The sequence below is a fragment of the Egretta garzetta genome, unplaced genomic scaffold (assembly GCF_000687185.1).
Source record: "Egretta garzetta isolate BGI_Z169 unplaced genomic scaffold, ASM68718v1 scaffold22, whole genome shotgun sequence".
NCBI classification, from domain to species: domain Eukaryota; kingdom Metazoa; phylum Chordata; class Aves; order Pelecaniformes; family Ardeidae; genus Egretta; species Egretta garzetta.
The window spans coordinates 2713595-2724185 of NW_009259102.1; the positions used below are offsets into that span (position 1 = coordinate 2713595).

At 37.6% G+C, this 10591-nt stretch overlaps 1 protein-coding gene across 2 annotated transcripts in view; it reads right to left on the reverse strand.

Annotated features, from left to right (window-relative positions):
- The window catches only part of PLAA (phospholipase A2 activating protein), a 14402-nt gene extending 3928 nt beyond the window's left edge, over window positions 1–10474 (reverse strand). The window contains exons 1-10 of one of the 2 annotated variants that reach the window (XM_009635258.2): window positions 9785–10473; window positions 7947–8047; window positions 7745–7865; window positions 7237–7404; window positions 6066–6201; window positions 5407–5576; window positions 4321–4478; window positions 3249–3468; window positions 2098–2166; window positions 453–524 (exon numbers count right to left, since the gene is read on the reverse strand). In XM_009635258.2, the coding sequence (XP_009633553.2) occupies window positions 453–524; window positions 2098–2166; window positions 3249–3468; window positions 4321–4478; window positions 5407–5576; window positions 6066–6201; window positions 7237–7404; window positions 7745–7865; window positions 7947–8047; window positions 9785–9986 (1417 nt within the window). In that variant the 5' untranslated portion in view covers window positions 9987–10473. Of the gene's footprint in view, window positions 1–452; window positions 525–2097; window positions 2167–3248; window positions 3469–4320; window positions 4479–5406; window positions 5577–6065; window positions 6202–7236; window positions 7405–7744; window positions 7866–7946; window positions 8048–9784 lie in introns of both variants that reach the window. The other variant, XM_035890790.1, reaches the window with a different exon arrangement.
- Between the last annotated feature and the right edge of the window lie 117 nt (window positions 10475–10591).

Sequence of the window (10591 nt, forward strand, 5' to 3'; positions counted from 1 at the left end):
AATAGGCAAAGTTTTTGTATATTGGAAGATTTTCAGATACGACCAAGTTATGTCACATGCAATAGTAGCCTGGAAATCTCCTTACAAAGAGAGTAATAAAGAGCTTTAATCTATGACCTATAATGATCTTCTAGAATCACAAGTGAATTAGTGGCCGATACTGTGTAATTTCCATTAAGTACCTATATCAGTTTCTTTGATCAACAGCATAACTAGTAGGAAACCAAAAATCCTTTCAAAAACAGATTACTATCATATTTTATAGCTTCTGTGCATGATTCCTGTGTTCAGGCTCTGTTACCCCTATTTTCTGAATAATTTCTAGATTATGGGTAGCTTCAATCGGCTCATTATTTTTAAGTGTAAATTTGCATCCATATAGGATCCTTGTCGAAGGAAAAACCAAAACAAAAGATCAGTGACGCTTTTCATTGGCAGACATCATCTCTTACCTGTGTATGGATCAACCCCACCCACTGGAGCTACTGCATTTGATGCTGAACCAGGAACATAGCGACCAGCACCTGAACAGAGACATTAGGCTTCTTCACCACCACCACTGGCAAAGACGTAACATATACCTGTATTTAGTTACTAGTTTTCAAATATCACTATTAAAGGTGTTACGTTGCACTAAAGAAATTAAAAAGAAGTCTTCAAACCCTGGAATTTAAGGATTAAATCTATGTATGTGTGTGAGGGTGGTGCTGGTGTGGTGGTGATGGCATTCACAAATTCAGTGACTCACAGCTGGGAGACATTCTGGCAGTCTCTGGCATCCACAGGTGCAAAGGCCTTCAGCACAGCAGATACCTTATCATGACAAGCTCCAGTGGGAAGGCACCACTGCCCAGGCATGGCCTCTCCTGTAGGAGGTGGACTCTGTGGCACTGAGGCCTCAGGTGAAAGAACTACAGGGTCTTTGCATCTGCAGAGTCCACAGCCTGAGCCACACAAAGCAAGGGAGGAGACACAGCTGCAGACCACAGTAGAATAGGAACAGAGAAGAGACTGTCAGGATGGGGAAGGGTGAAGGCTGTGGCTTTTGGCAACAGCATGAAAGCTTCTGCTCCGCTTGTACATCTGCAACTGCAGAATAGGCACAGTGCCCTGGCACTGGTGAGGACAAACACCCAAGCCAGCTAAGACTGCACCTCAGGTCTGCAAAAAGGGGAAAGGCAAGCAGCAGTGATGAGAAGCTTCTTCCTGCAGGATATGGAGGCACCCATCTATTGACATGACCCAGTATCTTGGGAGGTTTGTGTCTGGTAGGGACCAGAATGCTGCAGAGAGACTGCCAAGGCTTGCCTGGCCTTCAGACTATTACCCTGCTACTCTTCCACATGGGCATTGTTGATACTGCCAAGTCAGTCCTGGGAAGCATCAAGAGTGATTAGAGAGCGCTGGGGCCAAGCATGAGGGGCCCAGGTGGTGTTTGATGCTGCCAGCAAAGCAAAAACACTTGAGTAGAAATGGACTCATCAAGTGGGTCAGCGACTCGCTGCATGGCTGGTTTTGCAGGCAGGATTTTGACCTCTGTTGACTACAGGACCCTCTTTCAGGAGCAAGAGCTACTGATCAGGGATGGGATAAGTCTGACAAAGCAGGGCTGGAACATCTTTGCAAACAGACTTGCTAAACCAGTGAGGAAGATTCTAAACTATCTATGCCAGGGAGGGTTAGAATATAAAATTTAGGGTGGAAGTTACCAATAAGTGTCATGTAATAACTAAAAAGGAATAATAAGGAAAAAAAAATACTTTTATGAATATACCGTGTTGGCCATGCATATGAGAGTTTGACAAAACACACAGTTTAAGACGTTACTCCTGTGCTGGAGAGGAGAGTGACATGAGGCAGACCAGACAGCAGAGCGCTCTCCTCTACTGAGCGGGTATGGGCATGTTGACATAATAATGATGTCACATATGACACACTCCACAGTGGTGGAGTCCACCTTATCGGTCTATCCCACCCTGCTGCCCCAAATGGAGAACTGCAAGAAACAGTGGTCTGGCACCAAACACTGAACACAACTGAACATGGTAAAATATGCATCTTAAATGTTAGAAAGACAGATAATGAATTTTACATTACCTGTAAATGGATCTGCTGCAGGCATTGTACTTGATCCAGATGAAGAGCCTGGAACATAACGTCCAGCACCTAGTGAAACAGTAAGAAAAGCAATGACTACTATACACAGCTTGATGTTACTAAAATGTCAATACTTTTCAGACAGAAGCAGCTCAAAAATAAAGCCAAACTTCAAATACATCTTGTTGTTTATTGTGGCATTATAAAAAATCTGATCCTATCCACACAGAAGTCTCCTGATGCTGAACAAATTCTTCCTAATTATTCAAGGGTCAGAACTCTTTTTCTGGGGCACACGCATTACACATTCAGACACAGCCAGATCAAAAGTATGTGCATAAGTTCAGATGCCTGCAGCTCCATGTGTTACACCTGAACCTGATTAACAGCCTGTATTCTCATTTCTAGTTCATTGCAAGAAAAAGATTTAGCTCAATTATTTTAACGTCATTTTATTCCTAACTTCATCTTTGTGAAACCAGTCAAAATAAGACTGGTTTGTTTTGTAAATGTGATAAGCAGGATGTAATTGATTAACATGATTCAGCTTATGAGTAATTAACTTGTTCTAATTCCATTTCCTCCCTGAAAAAGGGTCATTTATGTATTTCACTCAGTTTCAGTTCATTCTCTAACTAAATTTTTGTATTTTATTAATTGCCTTAACAGCACCTGGCCACCTCTTTAGAGAAATAAGAAAAGTGAAGTTTTCTTCCACTGGAAAAAAAAGACTAGACTGAAAAATACAACTAGCTTGATTAAAATTTTGTTGAAGATTTGTTATGACAAACACTTTATAAGTTTGTCAAGTTTTCATATTTTTGTCAGACCTATCTGTGCCCTGCCCTCAATCACCTGAGGACACGAAAGTCCTGTAGGAGAAGCACAGGAGCTACGACACTGAAATCTGCCTGAGAAGACAGTGAGGTGGACTGAAAACTGGCTGAACAGCCAGGCCCTGAAGGTGGCAATCAGCGGCACAACATCTAGTTGGAGGCCAGTCACTGGTGGGGTCAGTACTGTGTGCAGTCCTGTTCTGTATCTTCATGAATGAGCTGGAAGATGGGTCAGAGTGCACCCTAGGTGAGTTTACTGATGACACAAAACTGGGCGGAGTGACTGATGTCCTCGTTTGGGTTTATAATTTTTACCTGTAAACGGATCTGAAAATTGAGCACTTGTACTCAACAGTGTTTGCCCTTTGGTATTGTCCATAATAAACTTGGCCACCTGATCCAGAAACATAGGATTTAGATCATTCTTTTGCAGGAAGTTGTATGCAGTCAGCCAAGGATCATCAGTGATGTTATATGGCAGTTTGTAGGAAGGTCCACTTTCATTTACGTCAATAGTGAAAACATAGTCATACTCCTTTAAGAAGAACAAAAAACAAATGAGAAGTTTGACAGCACTTTTTACATAAGGACATACAAATGCAGACTAACAATGGTGTTTTCCAGAATTCTGTTTCAAGAAGAGCAGGCTACAACAATATGATCAGGATAATATGTGTGCAGATATATTACGAAGTAACAGATGCATCAGGTAACACTCATGGTCAGCTCTGGCTGCCTGCAAAGCTATACGGCAGTCAGATGCCTCAAAAAACTTCAGCCTTAAAGCACACTTCTAATACTAGAAAACAACAAATTCCTAAGGTTTCTTTAAAATCGTGTGAGAGAGAAAATTACTATCTCAAAGGCATTCCTCTGTGGTGGCATTAGACAGAGACTTTTCTGTGTATATTTCAGTTAAGGAAACATTTTTCATCTTATCTGTCTTTAGGTTCAAAAGTTACTATAGAAAAGGGGTATAGAAAGCCTAATATTTTAGATAAGCCTCACACTATAAACGGTACAGTTCACTTCCTTTAGAAAGGAAGTTAAAACTAACTTTTCAAGGTATTAGCAATAAATACTATAGAACTTGATCATTTATCTACTAATAATTTACCTTTCTCCAAAATAATGTCTCCATTGGCTTGCTTGTTTTAAAAAATGTGTTTCAAAAGTAATAAATCAAGTAGTACTTTTTTTACACTTCTACCTCTTTTTTTAATTATTTATACTTCTACCTCACTTTATAGATCAAAGACAACAAAAAAGTACCAAGTACCACCGATTTTCTAAATTATGTTTTAAAGCGAAGACTGGAATAAGTTTTTAATGGGAAATTAAGCATTTTACTTAGGAAATAATAAAACCATTTAAAGTTTGCATATACCTTTCCTTCAAATAAAACCTTTCCAGATGTTTGTTGCGTGGCTTCAGAAGAACCAACAACATCACCAATCTTTATCCATCTTCCTTCACTGACACTCCACTGATAAGCTTCTACTTTCCCATTATCTTTAATAAGCCGTGTCTGTCCATCTCTTGTTCCTGTAGACAGAAGTGTTTAAGATTTTGAACAAATTCAAGAATACAATTTACTTTAGGAGAGAAAAAGAAGTCTTCAAATAGTGCCCAAATTTAAAGATGAAAAGCTAGTTCATTGACATTTGAAGTCACAGCACAGGAATTAACTAGATACTTACATGTCACAACCAAGAATAGCAGAAATCTTGAAAACAGCATTTTACAATTATGGTAATGGCATCTGCCACCATACTAAATTGCAAAAGCAATCCCTAAGTCAAGTATTTCAAAAGTTTACCATTTTCCCATGGAGATGACAATCAAGAGAGGGGATATTCTCCCATGGTCTAACAAGATGGGAAGCTTCATACAACTAAGATTTATGCCTCTTGTTGATCAGAGCCAAGGGTTACTGGTTACTTTGCCTTGGGAAAAAGTATTTGTCTATTTAACCACCACTGCTTCCACTGTATTCTCAGTAATCTCCCAAGAACCTGGAAAGTGTAAACTGAGTCAATCAAGACAAACTATTTTTCAAACCAAATGCTAAAAGAAAAATAGATGCATATTTTCTGCTTTAGGAAAAAAATTCCATGTTCGGGAGTCCTTTTGCAAATTACATTAACTGTCTCTCATGCTATTGGCATAGCTGGCATAATGGATCCAAAATATCTTGAACACACTGCACCATCCCAAATTCCACCTTCTTCTAAATTATCTCACAATAGAAATATTTGTCACCATTTTAGTGTACAAGAAAAAATATTTTTAAAGTAGAGCCTTGCCTCCAAAAGAATCAGTGAAAGGATACTAGAGCAAAATTAAGCTGTTTTCTTCAGCAACTCTACTGAAAGTGATAAAAGCCTTCATTTTGGAAACTATGGGAAGTTTCAGTACCTCAGAACCAAGATTTGAAGGAAGCTCTAACATGACAAAAAGTACAATAACTTACCAGGATCCTTAAGATGTTCTCTTCCAGGAAGGTTATCAGCATTAATATCTCCTAAATCACCTGTTTTAGTGTCAATGGACGCTTGGGAAAGCTCATTTTCAAAAGCTTGAATCTCCTCAGCACTTGCTGTACGTTCCAAAGATGCTGTAAACACTCTTATAATCCCATCGCTGAATGGAGAGAAAACATTCAAACAAAAATACTTTGTAAATGTCAAAATGATTACATATATTCTAATGGTGACTTCTATGCCAAGAGAAACCATCATTATTTCTAACAACCCCTCCCAATTATTTTTATGAAAGCAATTTGCTCTTATGCTAAAAACACCCAGAGAAGGACTTAAGCAGGTAGCCCTATCTATAGTATAATTATAAAAACAAGGTAGGATATGCCTGTCAAAGGGTTCTTTATACAGCACTTCTAAGTCCATTCATGGCTTACCACATTCCCATAGAACATACTATCTCTGCAATTCACATAACAAAAGAATAACTTTTTCGATGAAGTATAGCACATATTTAAATTAATCCCCATGCACATTTTAATGGTTGTATTTTTAAATACAGATGAAACTCGTATCCAAAGTGATGCTTTCTGTTTCATCAAGGGTTTGCAGACTTAGATGTAAAAACACACTGAGAGTAAAACCTGGATACCTTGCACCAACTACGATGTCACCATTGTCTAACACACAGCAGCACCATACAGACTGAGCAGGGAGTCTGATTGTTTGAGTACATTCCCCTTGTTTCCAGATTCTAAGAGATCTATCCTCTCCAGTAGTTACAAAATCTGAAAAGAAAAAGACATAAAAACTTTTAAAGTGTATTTTTAGTGTGCTGTGACACTAGCTGCTGTTCTGCAACTGAGTATCTAAAAATTAGAACAGTAAAAGAACCTTTCTACAATTTGAGACTGCTCTCAATTGCAAGAAGAGAGCTAAAATAAAGCCATGGCATAGTTGTCTTTTCAAAAAAAAATAAATGCATAAATTGCAGACTAAGCAACCAGACAGGGCATGATTTTGGGCTCAAGACAAAAGATTCCTTCTTCCTCTCAAGAGTTTAAACAAAGAACTTGGAACAATTTTGTAACCATCACTGTTTTATCTTACACTACACTTGCATAGTTTTGCATTTGTTTTAATTTCAGTTTTTTTGCAAAGGAAGCCTGCTTTTTCAGGAAACATGCATACAGCACTCTCAAAAGTCTAAAACTCCTTAACAAGGAATTTTAAGGCATAAGAGATTTATGACATACACATCCACTAGTATACAAGTTGAACAAGTGCGCAAGTGTCCCATATACCACACAAACTCACTAACTAGGAATTTCTTCTGCAACTGTCTACAAGTTAGTTCTGAACCAATAAACCTCTAAATCTAAAAACAAATGCAGTTAAGCCCCACAGATAATTCCTAACCTAAATTATTTATAATGTACTTTGAAAACTTTCTGTGGAGGTATCTAAATATACATTACTTCAAACTGGTAAGCCATGCATTACCATTTTAGTACTCTGTAACAGTGCAACAGGTGGCAACCTTGATCATAGTTTTGCCTACTGGTTCAACAAAGTTTCACTTAAGCTTTACAATTAGGCCTAACTCAGAATCTTTCATCTCACCTACTGCCACAGCAATTCTGCCAGAGGTCTGATTTGAAGTCAATCACATTGTTTTTTGAAATTATTTATGCTAAAGGAAAGAATTAAACTAAATGCTACTTAAGTTCTTTGGTTATGGCAGCTCCACAGAACTACAGAATGCCTACATTGTCATTTCATTTTGGAAGAATGTTGGGTATTAGTCACAAAAATAATCTTACCTTTACACTGAGGGAAGACGGAAATGCTGTATATATAATTTGTGTGTCCATAATACACCTGGAGACACTTGCCAGAGATCTCCCATCTTCGAACACTTGCATCATTAGCACAGGAAAGGAATTCCATTTCACTGAGAATAGCTAAACCTCTCACACAATCTTCATGTCCTTTATAAAAGAAAGGAAAACTTTTAATGCAGCTTTTGTTTCCATTAGCAGCAGTATACCATTTCTATTTAGCTCACATCTAAATCCTGGCAACCAATTTCCATTGTGGGAGCAGTTTAAAAAAAAAGAAAAAAAGCAATTCATTGATCATGAATCTCTGGGAAAAAAAAAACTAATTCTTTTAGAAGTGGTGTGATTTCTGGGCATACAACTTGAGAGACTTCAGAAATCTGCCGAAAAATTGTTCAATTTATCTATGGTTTTGTGGGATTTTATTTTTTTTTCTATTTTTAAAAGGGGTTGTGACCCTGATGAAATTACCAACTGCAGCAACATTTACCAGTGAATGTTCTTTCACATCTGCCTGCCTTCCACAGTTTAATAGTTTTGTCAGCTGAACCTGTCAACATTAATCCCTGCTCAGGCAGTATTTTCACTGCCCATATTGCAGCTGTGTGACCCTGCAAAAAAAGAACATTGTTAGACTTGTCAGAATCAAATTCAGAGTACCTGTTTTGTATTAATGTAGAGGAACTTTATACCTGTAATGTCATCATACATCTGTCATTCAACCAGACCTTGGCTGTGGTGTCCCACGATCCACTTAATAATGTGCCAAATTTCCCAGATGACAGGCTGCAAACTGGAAGGAACATTCAAATCAGGCCTGACAAGTTTCCTGCATTGCCACCAATTTTATGCCAGCAATTTGAAGAGAAGTATTTAAGGACATTTACTTCGTATTAGCATATTTAGTGTTGAGGAGCTCAGGGAAGAATTAAGTGGAACTTAACTGTAGTTGCACTGCAGCCTAGAAAATAGCTGCTTAAAACGCTCTTCACCTTAGATTACAAAACTTCATATCTTTTTGCCATTCATATCTTTAAATTTCTCTTAGTACCAGATCTCCTCAGAGTAGGATATGTTAACAAGGAGGTTAGATAACTAGGCAAGACACAGAATCAATGCTAAGGTTTAGTTTTAAGATTACAGAGAAAGCCAAGATTTCATCAATGAGTAGTAGTTCATGTCCTCAAGAAGCAAGATTTCATACAAAAAAATACTTAGCTCATCTTCTTGGAAGGCAAAATACTACTACCAAGAAACTGTGGTAAAATTTAAAGACTTAGCAAAAATATAATATGCAAATGCTCCTGTGATAGATGTAAAACTGAAGACACGTGGTGTAGTACGGTTATACTAATAAGCTTACAAAAAGAGCTAAGTCATAAACAGAGAGTCCCCTATCCGTCTACTCACTCATAAAAGGAAAGTATGGCCTTGTATTTCTTGCTTCTGTGATTCCACAGTGGGAACTGAACAGTATTCTACCTATCGCGCCCTATTTCTTCCCCACTTTAGAAGAGATTTTGCAATTAATATAATTTTAACATTTTCAAATGTTTTGTATTACTGTAAAAATTGCTACAAATACTTTTTTGTAGGGGAATCTATAACTTCCCTAGAACACCTCATCCCTTTTTACACCTCTGGAGGGAGCATGTCATATGTTATTTTAACTACTCATCCACCTCAGGTTTCTGATAAAGTACATAAGCTATTCCATGCCTCCTTACACAGTGACATTGTTTTCTTTCTCAGAGAAAGCCAAGAGGTTTACAATACAAAAATAGATTTTTGGTGCTGCTTAGCAGTCCAGGGTATTTTCAAACTGGTGTCCACAACCATTCTTTAACATGGTTAAAAAAAAACCCCAACCTTCAATCCCGAAATGTTTATTTTTTACACTCTATACTTACATAATTAGACTGTTCAAAGGTCTATTAAATACCAGATCAGCTCACAAAAAGACAAACTTAGCATGCTAATATGAAAATTGCTGAATCTTTTATGATATAGCTCAAGAAAGGGTACATAAAGTTGGTTTAATGTCAGATGTTGCACTGGCCTGACCAAAGAGAGATTAAATTTCTGCAGTGAGTTTTTAATCTTTACTTTTACTATATATTTACAGCACCAATTAATACAAGATCCCCATCTAGGTAACAAAATGGGCAGTGAAAGTTTGTTTATTTAGAAAGTTCATTTTTTCTACTGCTATCAACTTACATAAAAATTAAGCTTAATACACAGAGAACTAAATTAAGTGCTTCTTAAAAATGCAACTCTTGGCAAAAGGGTAATCATTCTGTAAATTGCCATATGTTCACATATAGAGTAAAAGCTCAAGCATTCATCAGTGTAAACTTGCAACGTATTGAGATTATAAAATCCTATTTTCAGAGGCCATAATTAAAAACTTCCTATGTTCAATACCAAAGCAATCAAAATCAGCTTTTATAACTTCAACTTGTATTTCCTCTCTAACAAATCACATCAACTTTTATGCAACAAACTCCAAAGTAAAACAACAACATACCTGTATTCTTATGACCCTTAAGGATGTAAAGAGGAGCTGGGCTGTCAACTGTGAAAATGCAAATATTATGATCATTGCCACCAGTTGCAATCAGCCCACGAGGATAGAGGTCACTTGGAGGTATGATGCACACACAAGATACAAAATTTGAGTGGCCACTCATACAGTGCATTTCAGTAAAGCCCCTGTTAGGACTAAACATATATGATAATCAGTTCAGAGTCATGGCAGAAACAGTACTTATTTGAGGCACTGAATTACAACAGGTGTTTTATACTCCAACTCTTGAATTAATATCTACGCTTGCATCATGCTGAATAAATACTACGGATTACCTAGAAAGAATGAATAACTTAAGAGAAAAATTATATCCCAGCTTTCCAACCCAGTAAGCAATATTTAAAGTTTCCCACCTATTTTTCAGTAGCCTGACTTAGTTTTCCGTGCTCAAATTGGGCACAGTGTCTGCCAATGATCAGAAGTAATTGCAGTCTGCCTTTATGAAAATGTTTGTTGTCTGAAGACTCAAATACATATCTCAGTACACCCTAAAAATAACAGAGCACTTAAATGAAGAAAGTTTACTGCCTGCAAAATCTATTCACTGGCTCTTAATTAGAAGCACAGTAGAGGTTTAATAGTGTTGTGGTTTACCCCCAGCTGGCAACTAGGCACCACGTAGCCGCTCGCTCACTCCCCCAACAATGGGATGGGGGAGAGAATCAGAAAAGTGAGATAACTCGTGGGTTGAGATACAGACAGTTTAATAGGTAAAGCAAAAGCCACATGCACAAGCAAAGCAAAGCA